The sequence below is a fragment of the Gorilla gorilla genome, chromosome X, assembly GCF_029281585.2.
Source record: "Gorilla gorilla gorilla isolate KB3781 chromosome X, NHGRI_mGorGor1-v2.1_pri, whole genome shotgun sequence".
In the NCBI taxonomy this organism is placed as follows: Eukaryota; Metazoa; Chordata; class Mammalia; order Primates; family Hominidae; genus Gorilla; species Gorilla gorilla.
Genome location: NC_073247.2, coordinates 165,835,816 through 165,863,318, shown reverse-complemented (window position 1 = coordinate 165,863,318; position 27,503 = coordinate 165,835,816). Strand labels below are relative to the sequence as shown.

The 27,503-nt window shown below is 51.4% G+C and overlaps 2 protein-coding genes across 3 annotated transcripts in view; one reads left to right on the top strand and one right to left on the bottom strand.

The window, feature by feature from the left end:
* LOC129523516 (testis-specific protein TEX28) overlaps nucleotides 1-13,874 on the top strand; it is a 23,419-nt gene extending 9,545 nt beyond the window's left edge. Inside the window, exons 3-4 of one of the 2 annotated variants that reach the window (XM_055375895.2) lie at nucleotides 11,287-11,422; nucleotides 12,042-13,874. In XM_055375895.2, the coding sequence (XP_055231870.1) occupies nucleotides 11,287-11,422; nucleotides 12,042-12,398 (493 nt within the window). In that variant the 3' untranslated portion in view covers nucleotides 12,399-13,874. The remainder of the gene's footprint in view (nucleotides 1-11,286; nucleotides 11,423-12,041) is intronic. The other variant, XM_055375896.1, reaches the window with a different exon arrangement.
* Nucleotides 12,723-27,503, bottom strand: OPN1LW (opsin 1, long wave sensitive). Its single transcript, XM_031005901.3, has 6 exons — nucleotides 27,351-27,503; nucleotides 20,800-21,096; nucleotides 18,644-18,812; nucleotides 17,012-17,177; nucleotides 15,232-15,471; nucleotides 12,723-12,939 (listed from the first exon to the last, which is right to left on the bottom strand). Exons 1-6 carry the CDS (start codon nucleotides 27,460-27,462, stop codon nucleotides 12,829-12,831), a joined length of 1,095 nt encoding a protein of 364 aa, XP_030861761.2. The 5' UTR covers nucleotides 27,463-27,503; the 3' UTR covers nucleotides 12,723-12,828.

Sequence of the window (27,503 nt, the reverse complement as noted above, 5' to 3'; positions counted from 1 at the left end):
GTTTGTGGGTCCTTGCGGAGGACGTTCCTGGGTCCTGGAAGGATTGTGACTGCTTCCGCTGGAGTTGCTTGAGGCCCCTGGTAACTCTCCTCTCTGTGCGCTGAGGAGAAGCACGGGCGTCGCGAACTTGATGATTCTGGATGGAAGGGTCTTTGCCAAGCTTCCCTTTCTTTCTTGTGGAAATAGGAGGAGCTTCAGATCTCCGAGAAGATGCACAGTGAGCGGCCTACCTCCTCAGCACAAGCCCGTCTCCTGGGGGACCAGAAGGCCCCGGTCCCTCAGTTTCTCTGTGGGTCGGGAGGAAAGAAGGCTTGAGAAACTCAGAAAACGTTCATTGGTAGAAGAGATGGCACCCAAGGAAGGCATGGGGAGCCTTCAAGTAAAAGTCTCGACTGGCCAGGTCTCATCTGGGCACCTTGCATGGAGAGTTGCAGGAGGCCCCCTCTAGCCTCCTAATGAGCCAGGGGGCTCTGGGAGGGTCTTGGGGGTCCTTCCCCCTCTCTTACAGGATGCGCAGCTGACTTCTGCTTGATGGTGAAAGGCAGTCAGGTTTCAGGCTTGGCCCTGTAGACAGGGCATGGGCAAGTCCTGGAGTTGGGGGTGTGGTGCCAGCAAAACCATCTTTACTCTCTGGGGTCCATAGCCAGTCCCAGCCTGCCCAGCCCCACCCTCCTCCTTCACCTTTGTAGCCCGAGTGGTCAATGCCTTGGGTAGATGGGTTGCTGGGACATCTTTGTTCTTTGTTGGATGAGTAAAATGGTCCTGGGAGAAAACCCGACTGTGAGGAGCACATTGCTTCTTTTTTTTTTTTCTTTTTTATGAGGTGGAGTCTCACTCTGTCCCCCAGGCTGGAGTGCAGTGGCACGATCTCGGCTCACTGCAACCTCCGCCTCCCCGGTTCAAGCGATTCTCCTGCCTCAGCCTCCCGAGTAGCACCCGCCAGCATGCCTGGCTACTTTTTGTATTTTTCAGTAGAGGTGGGGTTTCGCCATGTTGACCAGGGGTCTCGAACTCCTGACCTGAAGTGATCCACCCGCCTCGGCCTCCCAAAGTGCTGGAGTTACAGGTGTGAGCCACCACACCTGGCTGGAGGACATTGCTTCTTACCCCATTTCTAGTTCCCTAGACCTGCCTTGGCATCAGCTCATTGAAGGCTCCACTTGGTGACAAGGAACCGGCTTATTTGGAAACAGGGTCGTTGCGGACGTGATGAGTTAGATCTGGATGAGGTCATTCTGCAGAGGGGTGGGCCCTAATGCAGTGTGACCTGTGTCCTGACAGAAAGGGGAGACGGAGACACGGACACACCCAGAGGGAGAGCGCCGTGTGGAGACAGAGGCTGAGGCCGACCCGCCGTGGCAGAAGCCAGGGAAGCCCGCAGATGGGCAGCAGAGCAGAAACTGGGACAGAGGCCCCGAGTGGAGGCACCTTCTCGGTCCTCGGCAGGAGCCCGCCCAGCCTGGGCCTTCCTCTCGGACTGCTGGACCCCCAGCCAGGAGAGAGGCCGTCTCTGCTGGGAAAGCCACTCAAAGTTTGTAACGCTTTGTGATGGCAGCCACAGGAAACTCCCACACTCAGCTTGTCCTTTAGGCTCTGCTCTGATGTCCTCTCCTCAAAGGGACTTCCCAGGCTACCACGTTCAAATGGCCTCTTCTTTTATTCTTTTGGAAGCGGGGTTTTTTGAAGTAAAGTTTTTTTTTTTTTTTTTAGATGGAGTTTTGCTCTTGTTGCCCAGACTGGAGTGCAATGGCGCAATCTCGGCTCACTGCAACCTCCGCCTCCTGAGTTCAAGCGATTCTCCTGCGTCAGCCTCCCGAGTAGCTGGGATTACAGGCATGCGCCACCACGCCTGGCTAATTTTGTATTTTTAGTAGAGATGGGGTTTCTCCATGTTGGTCAGGCTGGTCTCGAACTCCTGTCCTCAGGCGATCCACCTGCCTCGGCCTCCCAAAGTGCTGGGATTACAGGAGTGAGCCACCGCGCCTGGCCTTTTTGAGGTAAATTTTATGCAGTGAAATTGCATTTAAGTTTAGGCATACAGTTTAACGAGTTTTGACAAAGGTTTACACCTGGGCAGCTAAAATCCCAATAAAGAGCTTTGCCACCACCCCAGAAAGTACCCTCATACCCTCTTCCAGTGAATGCCCGTCTCCCATAATTGGCCACTGTTCCGGTTTCTGTCGCTCTAGCTTCATCTCCTTTTGAACTTCATGTAAGTGGAATCGCACGGCACGCAGTGCTTTGCGTCTGGCGGCTTTCGCTCCGTGGAATTGTTTTGAGATCCACCCAAGCTGTGTGAAGTGAGTAGCTCATGGCTTCGTATTGCTTGGCAGCCTTCCATTGCATGGAGACGCTGCAGGTTGCTTATGCCCTGGTCCGCTGCCAGTTGGGGCGACTGAATAAAGCTGCTATGAACGTTCTCGCACAAGTCTTTCTGTGAACATATGCTTTCATATATGGAATTGCTAGATAACAGGGAAGTGTTATGTGTCTTAGTCCCACTTTCTGTTGCTGTAACAGAGTACCGCGGGCTGGGTAGTTTATAAAGAAAGGAAGTTCAACGTCAAGGCGCTGGCAGCTGGTGAGGACCTTTGTACTGCATCATCCTATGGCAGAAGGCAGAAGGGCAAGAGGGCGTGAGAGAGCGAGCGGGGGCCAAACTTTCATGATAACAATATTAATATTAATCGCCTCTTACCAGTCCCACCCCTTAACACCATCACATGGCCATTAAATTTCAACATGAGTTTTGGGGGGGACATGTACACCGTAGCAGTATGCTTAACTTTTTAAGAAAGAGGAAGGCCGGCGCGGTGGCTCACCCCTGTAATCCCAGCACTTTGGCAGGCTGAGGCAGGTGGATCACCTGAAGTCGGGAGTTCGAGACCAGCCTGACCAACATGGAGTAAACCCTGTCTCTACTAAAAATACAAAATTAGCCCGGCGTGGTGGCACATGCCTGTAATCCCAGCTACTCGGGAGGCTGACGCAGGAGAATCGCTTGAACTCAGGAGGCGGAGGTTGCGGTGAGCCGAGATCGTGCCATTGCACTCCAGCCTGGGCAACGAGTGAAACGCCATCTCAAAAAAAAAAAGAGGAACTGTTTTCCGACATGGCTATACCATTTTACAGTCCCGCTAGGAGTGTATAAGAGTTCCAGTTGCCAACGTTTGGCAAGATCAGTCTTTTAAATGTCAGCCTCTTAAGTTCAGCCACAGCTTGGTGAAATTAGACTCCAAAATTTCATCACCCTAGCCCATGTTCTCTCGACCTTGGCACTGTCGACATTTTGGACCAAATGATTCTCTGTTGTGCGGGGCTGTCCTGTACATTCTAGGATGATGAGCAGCATCCCTGGTCTCCACTTACTTGATGCCAGTGGTGCCGTGAATTAATTTCCTGATGCTGCCGTGACAAATTGCCCCCAACTTCACGGCTTAAAATAATAGAAAGTTATTCTCTCGCAGTCCTGGAGGCTAGAAGGCTGAAATCAGTTTCACTGGGCTGAAATCAGGCGAGGAGGACACACTCTCATTGGAGGCTCCAGGGGACAAACTGATCTGTGCCTCTTCCAGCTTCTGGTGGCTGCCAAATTCCTTAATTTTGTGGCCACATCATTCCAGTCCTGAAGGCCAGCATCTTCAAACCTGTGTTCTGTCTTCACATGACATTCTCGTCTGTGCGTGTCTAATGTCCTTTTGCCTCTCTCTCATACATGTGATTGCATTTAGGGCCACCAGGATAATCTAGGATAATCTTTGCATCTCAATACCCTTAAACTCACCACTTCTGGAAAGCCCCCTTTTTTGGTCATAGAAGGTAACATTCACAGTTTCCAAGGATTGTGACACAGATATCTTTTGCGGAGGGGCTTTTTTTTTTCTTTTTTAGACAGAGTCTCGCTCTGTCTGTCACCCAGGCTGGAGTGCAGTGGCACGATCTTGGCTCACTGCAACCTCCGCCTCCTGGGTTCAAGCAATTCTCCTGCCTCAGCCTCCCAAGTAGCTGGGACTACAAGCGCGTGCCACCACACCCAGCTAATTTTTTGTATTTTTCATAGAGACGGGGTTTCACCCTGTTGCTCAGGGTGTTCTTGAACTCCTGAGCTCAGGTAATCTGCCCACCACAGCCTCACAAAGTGCTGGGGTTACAGATGTGAGCCACCGTGCCCAGCCTAGGGGGGCAATTTTAGCCCACCGTGCCCCACCTATTTGTAACAACCAGAAATGTCTCTCCAGAGATTGCCAAGTGTCCCTTGTTGGGGGGGGGGCGGCAAATTGCCCCTGGTTGAGAACCACTATCCTAGCCCATGAAACTAGTGGGTGTGTGACCCTGTCTCTGATGATTAATGATGCTGAACCCCTTTTCATGTGCTTATCAGCCAATAAGTCTTTGGCTTGTTTTCAACTTGGATTGTCTTTTTATTGTTGAGTTGTCAGAGCTCTTTATATACTCCGGACCAGTCTTTGTCACTCCCCTACTTTTTCCTTTCTCGCAGCACTCACCGCCTAAACTGCTCTCCCTTGTGTAGGTATTCATTTGTGTTGTATTGTTCTCGTCAAAATATCAGCACATTCAGGTCGGCCACTGTGTCTGAGTGACTGCCCAAAGACATGTTGGCACGTGATGGCTGTTCTGTGAGTACCTGTTTCATGGATCAGTCTGGATGCTTCTTTTCCTCCCTTCCTGAAGGGACCCAGCTCGCCCTCTGGGCTGCCTCCCTCCTCCATGTGTGTCAGAACTCTATCTGCTGTGTCTTGGGAACATCAGGGCAGGGTCAGGAGGGCTGATTCTGGATTTAGGCCTGGCCCAGCCTCCTCTCTGCAAGGTATTTACTGAATGACCTTGGACGAGGTGCTTCAAGTTTGCAATCCTCAGTTTCCACATCTGTAACATGGAGGTAATAATGATCCCACTATTGTTGGAACTGTTGTGAGAATTAATTAATACTTGTGTGTAAGCCCCAAGTAGATGCTGATGGAACTGAATTTACAATTCCTTTCTGCTTCCTATCTGCAAACTAAGTCCTTGAAAGATCGTAAAGAAAAACTGGGCCAGATGTGGTGGCTTATGGCTGTAATCCCAGTGCTTTGGGAGGTCGAGGCAGGAGGATTGCTTGAGCCCAGGAGTCTGAGACCAGCTTGGGTAAAAAAGTGAGACCATATCTCTGCAAAAAAATTTAAAAGTATTAACCGGACTTGGTGGCACATGCCTGTAGTCCCTGCTACATGGGAGGCTGAGACAGGAGGATCGCTTGAGCCCGAGAGTTTTATGTTGCAGTGAACTATGATTGTGCCACTGTGCTCCAGCCTGGGTGATAGAGGACAGAGTGAGACCTTGTCTCAAAAAAAAACAAAAAAAAAACAAAAAAAAAAAAAACAGAAAGAGAGAGAGAGAGAAAGAAAGAAAGAAAGAAAGTTGTTAATGGCTTTTTTTTTTTGAGGTGGTGTCTTGCTCTGTTGCCCAGGCTGGAGGGAGTGCAGTGGCTTGATCTCAGCTCACTGCAACCTCTGCGTCCCGGATTCAAGTGATTCTCCTGTCTCAGCCTCCTGAGTAGCTGAGATTACAGGCATGCACCACCACGCCCAGCTAATTTTTGCATTTTTTAATAGAGACGGGGTTTCATCGTGTTGGCCAGGCTGGTCTCCAGCTCCTAATCTCAAATGATCCACCTGCCTTGGCCTCCCAAAGTGCTGTGATTACAGGCGTGAGCCACCGCTCCCGGCCAATGACTCTTGATAAATTCATCAATGGAGCATCCTAGGTTGATGAGCTCAGGGATTTGGCCAAGATCTCGACCTGACCCTGCCTTTCTCTTCTTTCCCTGAGTCAATGCCTCCTGGGTTTGTCATTCCTGCTGCCCTCTCCTCTCCACAGCATTACAGTGCCCCACTACCCCTTACTCTGGTTGTCTGTCATTTTCTAGCAGCTTCTCTAGGACCGTCTCCACATACCTGATGGTCTTGTCCATCTCTCATTCATAAATTGCTGGTAGAGGTTCAGAGATAAGAAGCTACTCAAGTCAGAAAGCAGATTGGTGGTTGCCAGGGACTGGGGTGATGGGGAATGGGGAGTGACTGCTAAATAGTATTTTTTCGAGGCGGTGATGAAAATGTTTTGGAACAATTTTTTTTTTTTTTTTTGAGACAGAGTCTCGCTCTCTCGCCAGGCTGGAGTGCAGTGGCGTGATCTCGGCTCACTGCAACCTCCGCCTCCCAGGTTCGAGCGATTCTCCTGCCTCAGCCTCCCGAGTAGCTGGGACTACAGGCGCGCACCACCACGCCCAGCTAATTTTTGTATTTTTAGTAGAGATGGGGTTTCACCATGTTGGCCAGGATGGTCTTGATCTCTTGACCTCGTGATCCGCCCGCCTCGGCCTCCCAAAGTGCTGGGATTACAGGCATGACTGCAGCCGGCCAATGTCTTGGAACTATTAATAGCCATGGTGGTTGCACAACACCGCATGTGCTAAATGCCACCGAATTGTTCACCTTAAAATAATTCATTTTATGTTACATGAAATTTACCTCAATAAAAATTGAATAAAAAAGAAGCTGCTCAGGTGCCGAGTAGGCAAAACTTTCACTCTTGCTTTGTATTTCTGGCTGTATCCACAAGTGGGCAGTCGTGAAATTTTCTTATAGCCTCCTGTCATATTGAAAACGCCCGGAAGTGAATATGCCAGGTCTCCATGTTTTTCTTTCCCTTCTGGACACGAGGTCCTTGGGGGCATCCAGACCCTAGCTCCTCTGTCCCAAGAGTGTTCTGGTATGTTTCGCTTTCAGACAAGGCTCGGAGATAACAGGCTATGGTTCCTAGAGGCTTCAGTGTTGCTCTGTGACCTCTCAGCCCCAGGGATCCAGTCTCGGGCTGACTTTCCTCAAGGTATCTGCTTAGGGCTTTGTTGCAGGCTCAGGTCATGTTAACTTGAAGGCACAAGAACTTCCATTTTTTCCCTGACTTCTCCTCCATGTCAGAGCATCCTGCATCTTGGGATCTCTGAGGAGGTCTGACCTAAGGTCTGATCTGCTCTCTGAACTGGTTCCTCTCATCCCTATTGTGTTGAAGCAAAGCACAGACATTGTATCAGTTCATCTGTAAATATTTCAGTGTGAACCTGAAATATGGATCATTTTGTTAACATAGCCTAAATACCATACCAAAAATGTTTTAAAACAAGTCCACAATGTTAAATATGCAGTCACTGTCACCTTATTGCCTCACACATGCCATCATTCCTTTTTATTTCTGAAGGAATTTTTTTTTTTTTTTTTTTTTTTGTGAGACGGAGCCTCACCCTGTCGCCCAGGTTGGAGTGCAATGGTGAGATCTCGGCTCACTGCAACCTCTGCCTCCCAGGTTCAAGCGACTCCCCTGCCTCAGCCTCCTGAGTAGCTGGGATTACAGGCATGTGCCACCACGCCCGGCTAATTTTTGTATTTTTAGTAGAGACGGGGTTTCACCATGTTGGCCAGGCCGGTCTTGAACTCCTGACCTCGTGATCCGCCTGCCTCGGCCTCCCAAAGTGCTGGGATTACAGGCGTGAGCCACCACACCCGGCCCTGAAGGATATTTTTTGCTGGACATAGAATTCTAAGTTGGCACTTAATTTTTGGAAATAATAAGCATTTTGAACAAATCATTCCCTTCTGACTTCCACGGTTTCTGTTGAAAAGGCAGCTGCCAGTCTTCTTGTTGCTCCTCGGATCACAGTTTTGTTTTCCTCAGGCTCCTTTTAAGATCTTTTGTTTTTCTTTGTTGTTTAGTGGTTTTGCTATGATGATGTTTGGTGTGATTTTCTTTCTCTCTTCTTTTTTGTGCCACTGACTCTCCCCTTGGTGTGATTTTCCTTGCATTCATCCTGCTTGGGCTTCGCATTGCTACTTGGGTTTATGGCTTGATGTCTTTTGTCAGTTTTGGACGTTTTCAGCCAGTATATTTTCAGATAGTGACTCTGCCCTAGTCTCTCATTTCTCCCCTTCTAAGGCCCCAGTTACATGTATGTTCAACCTTTCCACTGTATCCCTATATCCTCTGGGTTCCTGTGTGAGCCGTCCTGGCGACTTTCCTCCTGCTTTCGCTTCTGTTTTGTTGGCTCTTCCCCCAGCTCCCCAGGGCCCCTTGTTTTGGCACATTTGCTCAGAGTGAGCTCATCCATCCTGGCCACATGCACCGATTGCACCTGGGCTATTGACCCCTCCTACAGCTGTTTCTCCGTCTCAGACTTTTCCTCCAAGTTGTGGGCCATGATTAGGCTCTAGCTCAATTTGCCAAAAGCAAATTCTCAGAAATGACCAAGAATATACTCTTTCTGGCTGGGCCCAATGGCTCACACCTGTAATCCCAGCACTTTGGGAGGCCGAGGCAGGCGGGTCACCTGAGGTCAGGAGTTGGAGACCAGCCTGGCCAACATGGTGAAACCCTGTCTCTACTAAAAATACAAAAAATTAGCCGGGCATGATGGCGCATACCTGTAGTCCCAGCTACTCAGGAGGCCGAGGCAGGAAAATCACTTGAACCCGGGAGGCGGAGGTTGCAGCAAGCCAAGATCGTGCCACTGCACTCCAGCCTGGGCAAACAGAAGGAGATCCGTCTCAAAAAAAAAAAACAACAACACTATTTTGAAAAAAAACAATAAAGTTTAGAACACTTTGTGTTGGAGAGGGTGGTCTTAACACCTTCGGTCTGTCTTGAGGGGTCTGGGTTGACTGGTCATCGTTTTGTGTTCATAAGAGCATTCTCCAGAGTTGTCCATTTGCTTCTGTGACTGTAGGAGGTGGAGAGAGGGGGGTCCTTGACCAAGGAAGAGAAGGGAGCGCGGCTGCCAGAGGGCCAGGAGATGGGGGCCAGAGAGAAGGGGAGACTGAGAGAATATCCTTATGAAAATATTGTTTACTGACATCTGAATAGACTCTTCAAGAATGCATTGAAGAATATCTTCATGTATCTTTACCAATACATTGATGAAGATTGACTTCATATTCCTGAGGACAGTTAAAATCTTGAATCTTCTCACAGCTAGATCATTCATGTAAATGGAAAGACAGTAATGAGGAATCTATTTTCGGGGTGACCATCCTGCCGAGCCACTCCCCCTCTCTGTGAGCAGTGGCCTAGTCCATGTTGTCCACTGACTCTCTTCTTAACAGGGACCTGGGGCAGAGACAAATGGAATATTCCTTGAAATGCTGCGAGGAACTGGCTTTTGACAAATTGGCTTTCAACAAATGAGCTGTCAGCTTATTCAGTGCCCAGGGGATTTCTCCGTGTGGGTGTTGGTCAAGTCCTTGGAGTGGGACCGAATAGAAGTCGTCACTGTTTTCCCCGTCTCTGTCAGCACCACCGTTTAGACCTCCTGCACCTGAGGCCTGCCGCCACCCTCCTGGGCCTCCTGGGGCAGCCCTGCCAGTCTATGGGTTCCATCACGCTCTGGTGCCTTCTCTCTTCTACGTAAGCGGTGGTGCCAGAGCCCCCTCACTGGCCCCCTGGCCTCTGTCCTTCTGGCCCGTTCTTTGTGGTGCCAAAAGAGGAACTTCATAGAAATTTTTAAATTATGAAGTATTTCAAGCAAAGGGAAAATGTAAGGATAACATAATTAACAGCCCCAGCTTTCTGAAATCTTAACATTTGCCATATTCACTTCAAATCTTATTTTTTTAGGAAATAAAACTTTAAAATATTCTGTTGAAGCCCTCATTACCCCTTTCCAGCACCATCTCCCTTCCTTGCTATTCTGGCCTTGCTATACTGGCCTCGCCATTCTCATTTGGGTGCTTATCTTTTCCATGCATGGTTTTATACTTTTACTACTTATATAATTATATACACAACAGGTAGTGATTGTTTTCTTTTAGAGATAGGGTCTCACTCTGCTGCCCAGGCTGGAGTGCAGTGGCGTGATGGCAGCTCACTGCAGCCTCGAACTCCTGGACTCAAGAGGTCCTCCTGCCTCAGCCTCCAGAGTAGCTGAGACTACAGGCGCATGCCACCACACCCAGATAATTAAAAATTTTTTTTGTAGAGACAGGGTCTCACTGTGTTGCCCAGGCTGGTCTTGAATTCCTCCTGGCCTCAAACAATCCCCTTGCCTTGGCCTCCCAAAGCGCTGGGATTGCAACTGTGAACCACTGCACCTGGCCTGCTTGCGGTTTTTTAACAGCTCTATTGAGATATAATTTACATATTATAAAATGCACCATTTTAACTACATTTCAATGGTTTTTAGGAAATTTACTGAGTTGCGCAACTATTGCCATGCTTCACTTTTCTCTTTTTGTTTAAATAACAGCTCTATTGAGATATAATTCACATCCCATAAAATTCACCAATTTAAAGTGTACAATTCACTGGTTTTTAGTATATTCACAGAGTTGTTCAACCATCACCACTATCTAATTCCGCAATATTCTCTTTTTTTTTTTTGAGACGGAGTCTCGCTCTGTCGCCCAGGCTGGAGTGCAGTGGTGTGAACTCTGCTCACTGCAAGCTCCGCCTCCCGGGTTCACGCCATTCTCCTGCCTCAGCCTCCCGAGTAGCTGGGACTGCAGGCGTCCGCCACCACGCCCGGCTAATTTTTTTTGTATTTTTAGTAGAGACGGGGTTTCACCGTGTCAGCCAGGATGGTCTCGATCTCCTGACCTCATGGTCCGCCCGCCTTGGCCTCCCAAAGTGCTGGGATTACAGGCGTGAGCCACCGTGCCCGGTCCTACAATATTTTCACCAGCCCCAAAGCAACCCTGTACTCATTAGCAGCCACTGCCCATCCCCCACCCCCAGCCCCTGGCACCCACTAATCTGCTTTCTGTCTCTATGGATTTGCCTATTCTGGACATTTCGTAACTAATGGAATTGTACTGGAATCTGTGGTCTTTTGTGGCTTTTCAATCCTTATAGTCACCATGTTTCTATAGAGTAACTGCAGGCTAAACTGCAGGCTAGACTTTGTGCTCGACACTGGTCCCGGGGGATTTGCGGAACTGAAGAGCACACACAGATAGTTCACACTGTCATTTCTACAACTTCTAGTCTGTGGCTATTTTTGTAAAGCTGTTACAAAAGAGTAACTACATATAAAATATATATGAATGTTGGTGTGCGTGTGGCTGGTGTGTGTTTGGGGTGTTCCCAGGCAGACCTGGAGTGGGAGGCAGGCTTTCCCTAGAGCCTGGGGAGCGGGGAGGAAGGCAGAAGCTGAACCCGAATCTAGTCTAGGTCAGGACTGCTCGCTGTTGGCGTGAGCTCTGGGTGAGGTACTGAAGGAATCTCACTTTCTCTTTTGCTCCCAAGGCAAGCATTGATGGAAGAACAGGTGAATGGTCGCCTGCAGGGACAGCTGAATGAGATTTACAACCTCAAACACAATCTGGCCTGCAGCGAAGAGAGAATGGCCTATCTATCCTATGAGAGAGCCAAGGAAATATGGGTGAGAACCTCCTGGGGGAGCCTTGCAAGAAGACTGGAGGGATGAGCGAATCTATTCTGATACCCCCAAACCAAAGCAAGACACGGGTCCTCGAGCTACCCCCTCCTGAGGGTTCAATGGCCACACACATTTGTTTCAGAGCTAGCAGCATCTGATCTTTACACTCACGCTCCGCTTCCCACCATCTGGCTTAGCTGCTTTTGCCACTCTGGTGCTGCAGTGCTCACCCGTGAGCCTCTGACTCAGGAGATCTGGGGTGGAGCTGCTTCTGCTGCGGCTGCAGGTGTAGGGAGCGCCCTCTCAGAACCCCTCCTTAGACCTGGCTTCCCTCTCCTCACTTTTCCATTCCCATGGCGCCCACCCCCGTCCCTGGGTAGCTGTGTCTTGACCAGGTCCTCAGCTTCGGGAGACAGTGGATGGGGGAGTGCAGCCGGGTCAGATGAAGCTTTCCCTGTTGCTGGAGAGCCTGCGCCCTCCCCTCTGCCCTGAATGTGCTCTAGGCTCTCTGCTTCCCTCCTCGAATACCCACTCCACAGTGCTTTCTGCTCACCCCTAAGAACTCAATAAACGACCACAACTCTGTGCTGACTTCTGGTGCGTGCATTTTCGTCTCCTGCAGGAGATCATGGAGACCTTCAAGAGCCGAATATCCAAGCTGGAGATGCTACAGCAAGTCACCCAACTGGAGGCAGCGGAGCACCTCCAAAGCCGTATCCCGCAGATGTTGTTCAAGTTCGTGAGTCCGCGCCTCTCACTGGCAACCGTCCTCTTGGTCTTTGTCTCCACCTTGTGTGCCTGCCCCTCGTCACTGATCAGCTCACGCCTGTGCACCTGCACCATGCTGATGCTGATCGGGCTTGGGGTCCTGGCCTGGCAGAGGTGGCGCGCCATCCCTGCCACAGACTGGCAGGAATGGGTCCCCTCCAGGTGTAGACTGTACTCCAAGGACTCTGGGCCTCCAGCAGATGGACCCTAAGGGGCCAGGAGGGCCACCTGCCTTAGCTTGCTAGCTCCCTCCCTCCTCCTGGGTGCTGAGGGCATCCAGCAAGCCCCTCCACAGCTCTTGCTTGCCGATTATGTAACCACCAGCCTGGTGAAATGGATATAGACGCCCACCTGCCTCACACTTCTGTTTTGCCAGGATCCTTTCACGCCATCGGTAGACATGAGGCTCGGGAAAACTTAAAGTCTATGAGGCGCTCTCTCCTCTTTATCCCCCTTGCACCCTCTCGAGACCCAGTGCCTGCACACGCAGAGGCTCAGGTGGTCCCACGCTGCAGTGAAAGCCTCTGTGACTTTGTTGGTTTTGGCAAAGATAAATTACATTTATTTTACAGGGATGGAGAAGGAGGGGGAAAGGAGAGGTGGCCAAAGCCCCGGTGGGCGGGATGGGTAGGAGGCAGACCTCATGCCGGTGATACCGAGGACACAGATGAGACCTCCGTTTTGGAGGCGCTGGAGAGTTCAGAGCCATCGTCAACCTTCTTCCCAAAAAGCTGCAAGATGCAGTTTCGAAACTGGAAGGACAGAAAGTGTTATTGAGCAGAGCAGGGAAGGGTGGAGCACTGTGCTGAACGTACGCGCCCGAGCCTTCCCTTCACCCATTCCGAATCCCATGGGGGATGGAGGAAGGCTTGGATTATTTCTCCCTCACACGCGGGGATGTCATCTGACTTAGCAGTTGATGGTGACTACACTGGGTTGAAGTGTGTCCCCCAAAAGATGTGTTCAGGTTAAGATGAGGTCACACTGGAGCAGGGTGGGCCCTAATCGAATGACTGGTGTCCTGATAAGAAAAGGAACGCTTGGACACGGACACGCAGACAGAGGGAAGAAGGCCACGTGAAGATGAAGGCAGAGACTGGGGTGACACACCTTGGAGTCAAGGAACGCCAAGGACTGCCGGCAGCCCTGCAGCTGCTTCTCCCTCTCGGCCTCCATAGGGAACCTTTCCATTTGCCAACACCCTGATTTCAGACTCAAGATTTCCAGAACCCTGAGAGAATCCATTTCTGTGGTTTGAAGCCACTGAGTTTGTGGTAGTTTGTGGTAGTTTGTGATGGCAGCCCCATGACACTCATCCACAGTGACAGCTAAGGGGCAGTGGTGACCTGTCCCCAGACTGTCTGGTGAGCGGCTCAGAGGAATGCTAATGAAAAGGCATGTGGTTGTCATGTTTTTTCCAGTCCATGGATCTGGGGCAAGGTGAGGCCTAGGTAATGACAATCTAGCCCCTACCTCATCTCTCCAGCCAAGCGTCTTCCGGTACCAGGAGGGGTCTGTCTTTGCTGCTTCACCCCAAAGAGATCTGGGCCATATGAATGTCTCAAATCATGTCCTGTGTCATCACTGAAGTAACCACAATGCTTTGAGGACCCAGACCAAACGCATTTTCTAAATATTTCAGGCCTACTCTTGACTAGCTCTAACTCCCTCTATCATCAAAACTCTCAAAAATAAAAAATATAATGGTTGAAGTTAATAAGATAAGAAACGGGACGAACAGCAGAATCAGCTCGGCTGAAGAGCTGGGAGATAGGGCTGAGGAATCCATTCGGCAGCTGCTGCTTGAGCACCCACTGTGTGCCAGACTCTGTCCTGAGCAAAATTTGCTGTCTTCATGGAACTGCGTTCCAGAAAATTCTCCCAGAATGTGGCAGGACAGGATAATGATGTGGAAAGGGTAAAAGCAAAGTTCGAGGCCTGGTGAGGTCCAGAAGTGCAGACATCTGTCTCCCCCTGTCCAGGGGGAGTTCTGGAAAGGAGAATGGAAATAATCCAGTAAAGACAGTACTTGGCAAGATAGTTTAGGATTCCAGAAACCTAAAAAAGATCCTCATGAAAGTCAGGAAACAGGGGTCAGGGACAGAACTACACTCTGGGCATCAGTGTGCTACAGCGAGTTCCCGGAAATCCACTGCAGGCCTGGTCCTACTTACTGTTTAAAAGTTACCGGAGAGAATGAACCCTTAATGAACTCTGCAGACTTGGCTTGTGTGAGTCAAAGCTGAGCCAAAGGGGCTGGAGCCATTGAGTGGCTCTAAGATGGAGAAGCAAGGAAGAGCCCAGTGGAAGGGATGGACTGGGCCTGGTGAAATGGGAGGCCTCTGCACACCTTTCTGGCCACCATCAAGTCACATCACAGCTGCGCTTTAATGAAGCCTATAACCTGCAGGAGGTGGGGGGATTTAGGTGTGTGAGCAGCTTGCTGCTGAGGCCCAATATGCCAGCTAAGGAGGCTGCCTCTGGGCAGGACCACAGCACGTCCCCCCTGAACTAACCCACGAACTCGTGAAAGCTCTTGAACTCTTGGTCAGTGTAGCCAAGGAGGGCCGGCTTTTGTTCTTATAGGGAGACAAATTCCAGAGGTTACGGTTTGAAAATGGAGAGATGAAGGTTGAGAAGGGTCAAGTCTGAACAGAAGAGGGGCACACCTAGGGTGGATGTACCTAGGGCTCACCAACTCCTAGAGCGTCTGAACGCCAGGAGAGCCCCTGAAGCTCGGCAGCCATAGTTCTAGGGCCACCGGAAGGGAAGAGCACACGGCACACAGACGCTTTGGGAAATGCCACCCTCAGGCCGAGACTATAAAGGATTCCAGAGGGCACACCTAAGCCTTCTGCTAAGGGCCAGCTGGAGCTCTGGCTGGGGCTGGGTCACACGCTGAGCCTTTCCCGGTCATTTCCCTGGAGGGTCCCCCAGATGCTCCGCGGGCTTCTTATCAGAGACATGATTCCAGGTGGGGCTATCACTGCACCCTTCTAGGGCACACGGTATTTTGAGTGGGATCTGCTGATGGTGTTGCTTACCTGCCGGTTCATAAAGACGTAGATAACGGGGTTGTAGATAGTGGCACTTTTGGCAAAGTAGGCCGGCAGGGCAGCCATCAAAGGGTGGAAGGCGTAGCCAGGGTTGGCAGCAGCAAAGCATGCGAAGAAGGTGTAGGGTCCCCAGCAGACGCAGTACGCAAAGATCATCACCACCACCATGCGCGTCACTTCCTTCTCTGCCTTCTGGGTGGATTCAGACTCTTTCTGCTGCTTTGCCACCTAAGGGAGACAGGGATAGTGAGTCGGGGGTTGGGGGGCAGCAAGAGGCAGGTCACCCAGGCATAGGGAGTTGTGGGGAGGAGGAGAGGAGCCCAGCAGCCATCTTCCAGCCCTGAGTGGAGCACAGCCGGCCCCAGGCAGACATGGCTGCCTCAGGCTGGCCCTGGGGGAGTTCTAGAATTGGAGGTGGCACGCAGCTAGGCGTGGCCTAAGATGACCCCAGAGCTGGATCTAACAAGCTCCTTTGCTTCACCTGATCCCTTAACAGACTGTCCTGTCCTGCGCTCAGGCCTGAGCATGGAGGCCTGATTTGACTGATGACTGGGCGTGGAGAATGAAGGAGTTAACAAGGTGGAGATGGCGGGGGAGGCAAAAGCAGTGGCTGGCGGGGTGCGCGATGGGAGTGTCAGAGCAATGCATACACTTCCCTCAGGCTTCCTAGGCCAGGTTGGCCACTCTGTGGACTAAATCCTGCCCTGGACTCACGGTGAGGCAGCTGAGGGCAGCTGCGGTGGGGTGGCTCCTTCATGCCTGCTGGGAGGAAGGAGACGAATGGCCTCCAGGCAGAGGCACTGTGGGGGAGGCCAGAGGCCAGCCACCACCTGCCAGGGATGAGGGACTGACGGCAGGCAGATGAGTGGGGATGAGAGAGGGAGTGTGAGGGCTGGAATGCAGGGATGGCTGAGACAGCAGGGCTGGGGCCACATTGTGGAGCCGGGGCTCTACCATCCCAGACTAATACAGCCGAAGCCATGGTTGGGTACCTGTGGGAGCCTTCACCCCAAGGTGACGGGGTGAGGGGGCCTTTCACAGGCTCACAGACTCCTCTAGAGAGAGCTTGGCAGGCATGCCCATCCAATTGTGGGCACAGGCAGCTTCATATAGGAAAGGGCTCCCACTGCTAACAGAAAAGAACCAGCCTGGCTCTCCTCGCTTGCTCTGACTTCCTGAAGGGCTCCCAGTGGTAGCCTAGTCTAGGGGTGGGGGGTGACGGCTGTGGACAGGATCAGCTTCCCAGGGCAGAGGGCCAGACATGGAGGGTGGAGAGTGGGTCAGGGGGGCAAATGGCACTCTCGGGTCCACTCCTTGGTCGGCCCCACAGCCTATGAAAGGGACAAGGGTACTCCGGTGGCAGCCTCATAAAAACACGCCTTGATTTGCAGGTGTCATTTGCTGATGTGGCTGCTCCACTCTACTCTGTGGGAAAGGCAGCCTTTCCACCCCGGGGAGAACTGTCCAGGGTCGGGGCAAGGCACACCTCTGTTCCCTTAGTGGACTCCTCCAGGGAGGGAGTGGCAGTGCTTTCCCGTCTCACAGAGCTGAGGACAACGGGGCTGGGGCTGAACCTGCAGCCACTGGTACAGTCCCAAAGGAATCACCTGATTCTCATCGCTGGATCTTAATATTTTCTTATAGGGGTAAAATCCTCTTCTCTAAGGATTTTTGGAAAAATAGTTTAGGAGTCTCAGTGGACTGATTTGAGGGCAGAGCAGCTTAGGGGCAGGAGGCGGGTGAGGCCAGGAGGAATCAGGGGGCTTACTGCTCGGATGGCCAGCCACACTTGGAGGTAGCAGAGCACGATGATGGCGAGTGGGATGATGCAGCAGGTGATCATGAGGACAATCATGTAAGACTGCACCCCGGGGTACGAGCTGCCGCTGAACACATCTGGGCCGCATGAAGTCTTCAGGCCGTGGGGCCAGTACCTGGAGAGAAGGGCCGGCAGCCAGTCCTGATGCAGGGGGGGTGACCCAGGACCCCCGGCCCAGGCATGGTGCTAACTCGGGTGGGGTTTGTTTTTTTAAATTGAGGTGAAATTCATGTTGCATGAGATTACCCAATTTGAAGTGATCAATTCTGTGGCAGTCACCACCTCTGCTTCCAGAACATTTTCATCAACCCAAAACAAAACCGTTGGGTAGGATTTTGGTTAATCCTTGTCCATTTTTAGATGTCACGCCTTTCCTCTTCTTAAAATTGTGGTAAAATACACATAACATAAAATGTACCATTATAGGCCAGGCACAATGGCCCACGCCTATAGTCCCAGCACATTTGGAGGCAGAGGTAGGAGGATTGCTTGAGCCCAGGAGTTCAAGACTAGCCTGGAATACATAGTGAGATCTTGTCTCTACAAAAAATAAAAAAATTAGCTGGGTGAAGTGGTGCACCTGTAGGCCCAGCTCCTCAGGAGGCTGAGGTAGGAGGATCACTTGAGCCCAGGAGGTGGAGGCTGCAGTGAGCCATAATTACACCATTGCACTGTGCCAGCCTGAGTGACAGAGTGAGACCCTGTCTCAAAAAAAGAAAAAAGTACCATCGTGACCTTTGGTACATTCACAATGCTGTGCAACCATCTCCACTATCTGCTTCCAGGACATTTTCATCTTCCCAATCACTCCCCTTCTTTACAAAGGGATTGTGAGGTTCCTTCTTGCCCTGACCTTCTGAGAACACCCATGAAGAGCTGAGTCTTTTATCTGAGGTCAGCTAGGCCATGACTGAAATAAAGGGCCCTGCTCACTTAGTGGCCTGGAGGATTAAATGAGATAACCCGCGGGAGAGCCTCCACCAGGGTCAGCTCACCACACATGTTTGATAACGGGCAGCTGTGTGGGGCATGGCGGCATGAGGAGGGCGGGAGACAGAGACAGGCTTCCACAAGGTTTGTTTCCTAGAATTGTGGAACATTCTCGAGGAAAGAACATTCCCTCTCCAAACACCACGAGAACTTATTCACGAGCTTGTCGATAAAACAGTGAAATGCTGTCCCATCCAGTCCACCCCAGTCAAACATTTGAGCCACTTGCTTGGCCTGGCCAGGACATGTGCTCTGTAGGCCCAGGTGGATCTATGACCCAAGCAGCCTCTGAAAGGTGGGGGGCGTGGTGCGGCAGCGTGTGCAAGAAAGAGACCTGGAATGCAAACACGCTATGCGTTCACTGACAGCTGTGCTGATGGCCTGAGCTCCGTGTGCGCCTGTGACCTGATCGTGCTTGGGATACATATGTTTCCAGAGGTTCGGGGACCACAGAGCCATTCCTATGTTGCAGCCACATTCATACATTGATAGACATTGCACGCTCAGAGGGGCCCAGAGAAAGGAAGTGATTTGCCTTAAGGTCACAGAGTCTGACCCTGCCCACTCCATCTTGCGTCCTTGCACCCTTACCTGCTCCAACCAAAGATGGGCGGGGCTGTCCACACAGCAGACCAGATCCAGGAGAAGGCAATGCCAATGATGGCCAGCTTGGCATCAAATCTCACGTTGCCAAAGGGCTTGCACACCACCAGCCACCTCTCCCAGGAAATGATGGCCAGAGACCAGAGACCTGTGATCCCTATGGGGAGAGCAGACAGATGAGGGCTTTGAGCCAAAGCAAAGGTGGGAAGCAAAGCTTCCCACTATCCTGCTTAGACCCCAAACGTCTGCACACAGAATTCAGGGCTCCACGGACTGAGGTGGAAAAAACGACATCTTTCTTTCCACCAACCTCGAACAGACACTGGGCACTTCCTTCCATTATGAACGTGGCAGTATTAGCAGTACCCGTGACTCGGTCAGCAAGAGAGGTCACAGATGTTTTCCTGTCAATTCATAGAGGTGGCAGAGAGTTCGAATACCACTTATGTTCATCACTACTTTGAAATAACAGTGGTTGTCAGGCGGGATCCTGTTATTTAATACCTTAGTACTGAGTGGTGTCACTAATACGTTTAACACATGCTTTTATTTTTATTTGCTTTTTGAGACAGAATCTCACTCTGTTGCCCAGGCTGAGTGCAGTGGTGCCATCATAGCTCACTGCAGCCTTGACCTCCAGAGCTCAAGCGATCCTCCCGCCTGAGCCTCCTGAGTAGCTGGGACTACTGGTGTGCCACCACGCCCAGCTGTTTTTATTTGTTGTAGAGAACAGGTCTCACTATGTTGCCCAGGCTGGTCTCAAACTCCTGGAGGCAAGCAGTCCTCCCACCTCAGCCTCCCAAAGTGCTGGGATTACAGGCATGAGCCTGGCCAGTAAATGCTTTTAACTAAAGACTATGTTACTGATGAATGTTTAATACTTTGATAACTGTATTTCAATATAATTTGCTGCCTTTGTAATCCTATGGGTCTCATTTTATGCGTTTGCAAAAATTCTCCTGAGATGGGGTCCACAGGCTTCCCAGATGGCCAAGGGCATCCGTGGACCAAAAGTGGTGGGGAAGTGCTGGCTGCTTGGCACCTGACTGACCCAAGAACAGACCATGAGCAGAGGCAAGGGTGAGCGGGAGACCATGGCAGAAACGGAGACAGACGTGGGCAGAGATGCAGGGGGGCACTCGGGAAGGGTCGTGTGACCACCGAGGCCACGGCTGCTGCAGAGAGCACTCGGACCTGGGGATGGACCTTCTCTGCCTGACCTTCCCTTGGCTCCCCTTCTAGACTATCGGGGTAGTGCCGGGACTTGGACAAGCACCCTCTCTGGTCTGGGCCATCGTGGGTACAATTTGAGGCAGTTAACGGGGTGGGGTTGTGGAGGCTGCTAAGAGTGGTAGGGAGGCAAGAGCAGGAGCTGCTGCTGCTGGATGTGGGGTCTCCTCCTCCTGAAAGAAAGTCCCAGCTCCTGAGGGTGACGTCTGAGGCCTCTGAGACCTGGGCCTGCCCACCTCGTGTCCAGCAGCCACGGCTGCTTGGTGGTACTCTACCCACTTGAACCACAAACTGCTCCCAGCCTCTCCTCCACCACCTGCCCCAGGCCCCTTCTTGTCTGAGAGGACTGATGATGGTACTGTGTGGTCGCCGTCTGGCTATAGGGCCCCCTCCTTAGCACAGAGCCTGGCACGCTAGTACCTCTCGGCCACTGTCTCCTGACCTGAGCAGAATAGTGGCCCACAGAGATATTAGTGATGGGGATGGGGAGAGGATCTGGGAATTGTGTCTCCTCCGGGAAAAGCAGATGCTGGTGAGCTGAAAGAGCAGGCATCCCTAATTGCAGGGGAGTTCTGTCCAGGGTGCCCAGAGTCCCCGCCCCCCTACTGTTCTGGGGTTGTCTAGCTCTGTATCTGTCTCCTCCCACACCAGCCCCACAGCTCCAAACTGGCTGTCCCCGGGCAGAGCCTGACTCAAGAGTAGGAACTCCGGGTATGTTTGACTCAAGGGAGCTGAATTTAATGTGAGTGTTCAGATGGAAGCCTCCAGAACCCTTCAGTATATGGATGTGAGGCACAGATGTGGAGGGAGACAGGCCTACAGGAGCAGCTGGGCCCAGATCATCATGAGGTGGCCGGAGGGGCTTGCAGGGTGAATGAGTGGTTTCCGCTGAGCCTGGGCCCCGACTGGCTTACCACACAGGGAGACGGTGTAGCCCTCCAGGACACACATAGGGTGGCCCAGCACGAAGTAGCCAGAGACCTGGTTCACAACGCTGATAGTGCTGGCGATGACGGTCTCTGCTAGGTCAGCAACCGCCAGGTTCACCAGGATCCAGTTCAGCGGGTGGCGCAGCTTCTTGAACTTCATGGTGGCCGCCAGCACAAGCCCATTTGTGAAGACAGATGCAGTGACCACAAAGATCATCCAGACACTGGTGAGGTGGTACACCCATCTGGGAGCGATGTGGTAATTCGGTCCTTCGAAGGGGCCTGAGGGCAGGAGGCAGAGGAGAGAGAGGAGCTGGGCTGCAGCACCGCCTGTCTATACCAGTGCTGATCCCACCTCTCCCCTCCCCCTCCCGCCCTCCTGCCTTTGCAATTGGCTGTTTCCCTCCAGCTTTGTCCATCCTCAGACAGTCTCCCCTCCATCCTGTCCCTCAAGCCAGAGACCATCGCCCGCTGGTCACTGGCACTGGCATCTTGAACTTAACAGAACTCCTCATCGTCTCCTCCATCTGATTCCCCACTCCCAGTGTGCAGTCACCCCACTTCCCTGCTCCCCTCTTCCCTTTGCCCCAGCCCCACCTCCTACCTCCCACAGTCCTCTGCCCTTCCATAGAGAAACACTTGCCTCGTGTAAAGCCCAGCTCATATGCATTTGCCTTCCAGAAGATTCCCCAGCTAGTGGCAACTCACCCCCTTGAGGGGAAGACCACTACCCACCTCTGTCACCTTCTGTCACACATAGGAGTTACTGTTCATGATGATCTGAATGTACGTGTCCCCCATAAATTTCTGTGTTGAAATCCCAACCCCCAAGGTGATGGTATTAGGAGGTGGGGCCTTTGGCAGGTCATTTAGGTCACGTGTGCAGAGTGAGTGGGGCCCTCATGAATGGGATTAGTGCCCTTATAAAAGCGGTCCTAGAAGCTGGGCATGGTGGCTCACGCCTGTAGCCCCAGCTACTCAGGAGGCCAACGTGGGAGGATCACTTGAGCCTTTGGGAACAGCCCAAATTAGCTGGGAATGGTGGCTCATGCCTGTAATCCCAGCACTTTGGGAGGCTGAGGCTGGAGGGTTGCTTGAGCCCAGGAGTTCAAATCCAACCTGGGCAACATGGCATGCCCATGTAAAAAAATTTTTTTTAAATTAAAACAAACAAAAGAAAAGAGTCCCTAGAGTGCTCTCTAGCTCTCTTTCTTCCATGTGAGGATACAATGAGTTGTTGGCAATCTGCAGTCAGGAAGAGGGTCCTCGCCAGAGCCCACCACACTAGCACCCTGACTTCCAGCCTCCAGAGCTGTGAGAAATAAATTTGTCATTTAAAAGCCACCCAATCTACGGTAATTTCTCTTTTATTCTTTTCCTTTCTTTCTTTTTTTTTTTTTTTGAGACAAAGTCTTGCTCTGTCGCCCAGGCTGGAGTGCAGTGATGTGATCTCGGGTCACTGCAACCTCCGCCTCCTGGGTTCAAGCGATTCTCCTGCCTCAGCCTCCCGAGTAGTAGCTGGGATTTACAGGCACCCACCACCACACCCAGCTAATTTTTGTGCTTTTAGTAGACATGGGGTTTCACCATGTTGACCAGGCTGGTCTCAAACTCCTGACCTCAAGAGATCCTCCTGCCTTGTCCTCCCAAAGTACTGGGATTGCAGGCGTGAGCCACCGTGCACAGCCTGGTAATTTCTTTTTCTTTTTTTATTTATTTATTTTTTTTTTCTGAGATGGAGTCTTGCTCTGTCACCCAGGCTGGAGTGCAGTGGCACGATCTCGGCTCACTGCAAGCTCCGCCTCCCAGGTTCACGCCATTCTCCTGCTTCAGCCTCCTGAGTAGCTGGGACGACAGGCGCCCGCCACCACGCCTGGCTCATTTTTTCTATTTTTAGTAGAGACGGGGCTTCACCATGTTAGCTAGGATGATCTCAATCTCCTGACCTCGTGATCCGCCTGCCTCGGCCTCCCAAAGTGCTGGGATTACAGGCGTGAGCCACCGTGCCCGGCCACAGCCTGGTAATTTCTTATAGCAGCCAGTACTGAGACACAAGTACAGGTCTTGTCTTTCTCACCAGAGACTGTGACTCATTCATCCTCACAGAGTGTCCAGCATACAATAGATGCTCAGAACATAAATGAATGAGGAAATTAATCAATGAATGTGTTATGAGTTGAATTGTGTCCCCACCCAAATTCATATGTTGGAGTCCTAACCCCAATACCTCAGAATGTGACCGTTTTCGGAGATAGGGTCTTTACAGAAATGACCAAGTTTAAATGAGGTCATTAGGGTGGGCCCTAATCCAATATGACTGGTGTCCTGATTATGATTATGATTATTATATATTTAGAGATACAGTCGGCTGGGAGCGGTGGCTCACGCCTGTAATCCCAGCACTTTGGGAGGCCGAGGGGGTGGATCACTTGAGGTCAGGAGTTCAAAACCAGCCTGGCCATGGTGAAACCCCGTCTCTACTAAAAATACAAAAAAAAAAAAAAAAAAAATTAGCTAGGTATGGTGGTGGGCGCCTGGAGTCCCAGCTACTCAGGAGGCTAAGGCGGGAGAATCACTTGAACCCAGGAGGCAGAGGTTGCAGTGAGCTGAGATCACGCCACTGCACTCCAGCCGGGGTGACAGAACAAGACTCCGTCTCAAAAACAACAACAACAACAACAACAACAACAAAAAATAGAGATTGAGTCTGGCTCTGGCACCCAGGCTGGAGTACAGTGGCACAATCATAGCTCACTGCAACGTGGAACTCCTGGGCTCAAGCGATCCTCCTGCCTCAGCCTCTCGAGTATCTGGGACTACAAGCCGTGCATTACCACAATGGCAATTTTTTTTATTTCTGTAGAGATGGGGTCTGGCTATGTTGCCTAGGCTGGTCTCAAACTCCTGACTTCAAGTGATCCTCCCAGCTTGGCCTCCCAAGTAGCTGGGACTACAAACGAATTATTTCTCCTTTTTCTTCTGTAGGAGTTTGCTAGGGCTCTACACCTTTTGTGTTGGAAGGACCTTCGTCATAACATTGTTTTTGGCAGATTACTTGAAGGGATTGCAAGCCACAGACCTGCTGCCATATAAGGCCTCAGGGAGAGTCCCAAGGTTTATCAAGAGATTCTTTAGCTGTGTGTTAGAAAAGCCCAACTCAAGCTAGCTTAAGAAAAACGGGGATTTCCTGGCTATGGCCAGGAGAGACAGATAAATCTCACCCCTAGCACAGCTGGATCCCACAAGGCCTCTGCTGCCCTCTGTGCACGGGCCCCATTTGTTCCTAACACAAGGAGCTTCCGGAAACCCACAGACAATGTCTGCAATCCCGATACCTGGCACTGGCTCCCCAGGAACCCCCAGTATGAGCAGCAGGGACAGACCATTGACAATTGAAGACCTGCATGGCGTCAGTCTCCGTGCAGAAGGAAGCAGAGGGGAGCAATGGGGTTGCTGATGGACCTAAGAACAGAGAACCCCCAAACTGTCGGCAGCTCTTCCCTGGGAAGTACCTTGGGTGAACTGGGGAAGAGCAGCTGAGACTGGGAGGGTTTGGGACACTCTGGCCTGCAGGCAAGTGCAAGGGGCTGGCGCAATCTAGGTGCTACGACCTCTGAAAACAAGGCAGCCAGTGCCCTTCCCTGGCAACCCTTGCGGTCCAAATTGGGCAGTGCAGGGACAAGGGGGCAAAGGAGAGAACAGGTCCCAGCAGCAGTGGGGGAGGGGACAGGAGCTGCCACCAGTGTAACTAGAGCTGGTGTCATGGCCTACCCCTCCCTCCTGAAAGTTCTGGCACTGATTTCATGAAGCAATGAGCAAGAGAATCAAAGTCAACTCCCAGGCAAAGTGATTCGAGGAAATACAGGCAGATAGGGAAGGGGCGGTGGGTGGTGGCGCAGAGAAGCCAGACTTCTTCAAATACACCTTCTTTTCTAGATTTTAATTTGAGACTTTTAACTGTTTTATTACATAATTATAAAACAAAATTTAAGTGGCCGGGGGCGGTGGCTCACACCTGTAATCCCAGCACTTTGGGAAGCCGAGGTGGGCGGATGACTTGAGGTCAGCAGTTGGAGACCAGCCTGGCCAACATGGTGAAACCCTGTCTCTACTAAAAATAAAAAAAATTAGCTGGGCGTGGTGGCGGGCACCTGTAGTCCCAGCTCCTCGGGAGGCTGAGGCGGGAGAATCGCTCGAACCCAGGAGGCGGAGGTTGCAGTGAGCTGAGATCGCGCCACTGCACTCCAGCCCGGGTGACAGAGTAAGACTGTCTCAAAAAAATAAAATAAAGTAAAATAAAAGTTTAAATTTACAGAGCAATCTCTGAAAATCAGCAACAAAGGAAATGAAGCTAAATGCATATCCACTGAGTGGCATATCACTTAGAGAGGGACTATTCTAAGGGACTGGAAACACACCAGTTTACTACACAACCTAGTGGCATATACCCTCAGGGTAAGAAGACCTGTGAAGATGTTAAGGTTTTGGTCACCAATAGGTGAAGGCAGGGTAAGGTGTCCGAATGCCGTCATTTTCCATCCCCAGTGGTTTAATTGGTCTGGGCATTGAGTTTCAGTAGCTGCCAACACCCCAGAAAAGAGACACTCTCCTTGCCAAAACACAGCAACAAATCCAACCTGCCTCTGGCCAGATCCTCAGATCAACTACCAATTTACAGAAAAATCATAATGAACAACGTCAGAGGGGCCTGTTAGGCTACGTCATGAACGACTTGCTTGCTTCCACAAATAAATTGCAGGGAGATAGAAAGGGAACCTCTAGATTCAAAGGTAGTCAAAAGGCATATCAATCAATCTGAATGTGTGGACCTCATTTGAGCCCTGATTCAAGCAGACTGAAAACACGTATGACATTTTTTGAACACTACTAGGATATTTGAAGCTATTCAGGAAATATTGTTACACTTGTCGGTGTGATGATGACTTGTGGTTATGTATTGAGAAGAGCCCTTTTCTCCTAGAGGAACATAGTAAAGATTTACAGAGGGAAGGGTGTGATGTCTTGGATTTGCTTCCAAGAATCAGGAAGAAAGGGTAGTGGAGGGGTCACAGATGAAATGAGATGAAACCGTGGAAGCTGAGTGATGGGTACCGGAGTTCATTACACTCCTCCCTCTACTTTAGTAGATGCTTGAAGTTTTGTGGAAAAAAAAAAAAAACCCACCCCGACATTTGAAAAGAGTGCATTGAAGCATCATGCATTGATGAAGTCTGGGGGCATCTAGGAAGAGACTGTTGGCATTGCCACCAAGGAAATTCTGGGCACAGTCATGTTGAGGTCAACTGCAAGATCCTCATCCGGTTTGGTCTGGGCACTCTGTCACTAATTGGCACTCGGTCCTGGCCACCCCACAGCGGGATGTTTATTGGCAACCAAGGAGCTGGCGTGGCTTCTGGAAACCACAGCCTGCACGATGTTGTTGTTTTTTGTTTTGTTTTGTTTTGTTTTGAGACAGAGTCTCACTCTGTGGCCAGCCTGGAGCATAGTGGCGTGATCTCGACTCACTGCAACCTCCACCTCCCGGGTTCAAGCGATTCTCCTGCCTCAGCCTCCTGAGTAGCTGGGACTACAGGCATGCGCCACCAAGCCCAGCTAATTTTTGCATTTTTAGTAGAGATGAGGTTTCAGTATGTTGGCCAGGATGATCTCTATCTGTTGACCTCGTCATCTGCCCGCCTCTGCCTCCCAAAGTGCTGGGATTACAGGCGTGAGCCACTGCGCCCGGCCTGCACGATGTTCTTGAAGGCACCAAAGGAATTTGGTTTGGAGGAGGGACCTGGGGAGAGGGCCAGGAGTGGGGCGGTCACTGGTGTCCTCAGCTTCTTTGAGGGCCTGCGTGCAAAACTTTTGGATTGGGCAACTCCCAATGGCAGAACTCAGGCTGCCCTGATGAGAGCTTTCAGCTTTCTGTTGGGCCTGAGCCCTCTCTCCCAGGACGGCTCCGAATGGAAAGATGGCCCTGGGCGCCAATGCAGCCTCTTCCCCCAGAGGTGTGCAGCCAAAAGCCATGTGGCCCCATCATGGAGTTTGACAAAATGACTGCTACAGGCTTTGCCGACCCTGAAGTTCTAGAAGTTTCTTGCCCTCTGCTGCTGTCTTCCCCACCCTCCCGCCTCCCTTGGGTGTGTCAGTATGTTGCCTCCTTTTGGCTTCAAATGTAAAGACAGACCCAGCTCTTCCCCAGGAAGCTGAGGGACTCCGTGGAATGAGAGGTCATTCGCTAGCAGTGAACACACTCATCTACGGGCCACAAAGAAAGAGCACATAAACTCTTCCCCGGCCACGGATTCTCAAAGGGGCTGGGGAGCCTGTGTGGCTTGAGAATGCATATCCGATATTATGGTGTCCTTCTAGATTTGGAGAGGACCCCCCAATTCATGTCATCAGAAAAGCTATGGGAGAAAGCCTTCTCTGCTGGTGGGGACGTGCAGAAGAGAGATTCCCTTGGGCGGGGCAGGTGGGTGGCCGGTGGCCCCCAGTGCAGCCACCCAGCCTCCACGGGCCTGCTGGCTCACCTCTGGTGGAGTTGCTGTTGGTGTAGGTGAAGATGCTGGACTGGGTGCTGTCCTCATAGCTGTCCTGCGGATGGCGGCCTGCGAGCCTTTGGAGGCTCCACTGCTGGGCCATGGCTATGGAAAGCCCTGTCCCCGACGGCAGCCAGCCCTGGC

Excerpts from the sequence above, each read along its gene's own strand:
- OPN1LW (XM_031005901.3), bottom strand. The coding sequence starts at position 27,462 with ATGGCCCAGCAGTGGAGCCTCCAAAGGCTCGCAGGCCGCCATCCGCAG. Across the intron at positions 21,097-27,350 it reads CAACAGCAACTCCACCAGAG|GCCCCTTCGAAGGACCGAAT; the intron begins GTGAGCCAGCAG and ends TCCTGCCCTCAG. Across the intron at positions 12,940-15,231 it reads ACGTCTTTATGAACCGGCAG|TTTCGAAACTGCATCTTGCA; the intron begins GTAAGCAACACC and ends CTGTCCTTCCAG.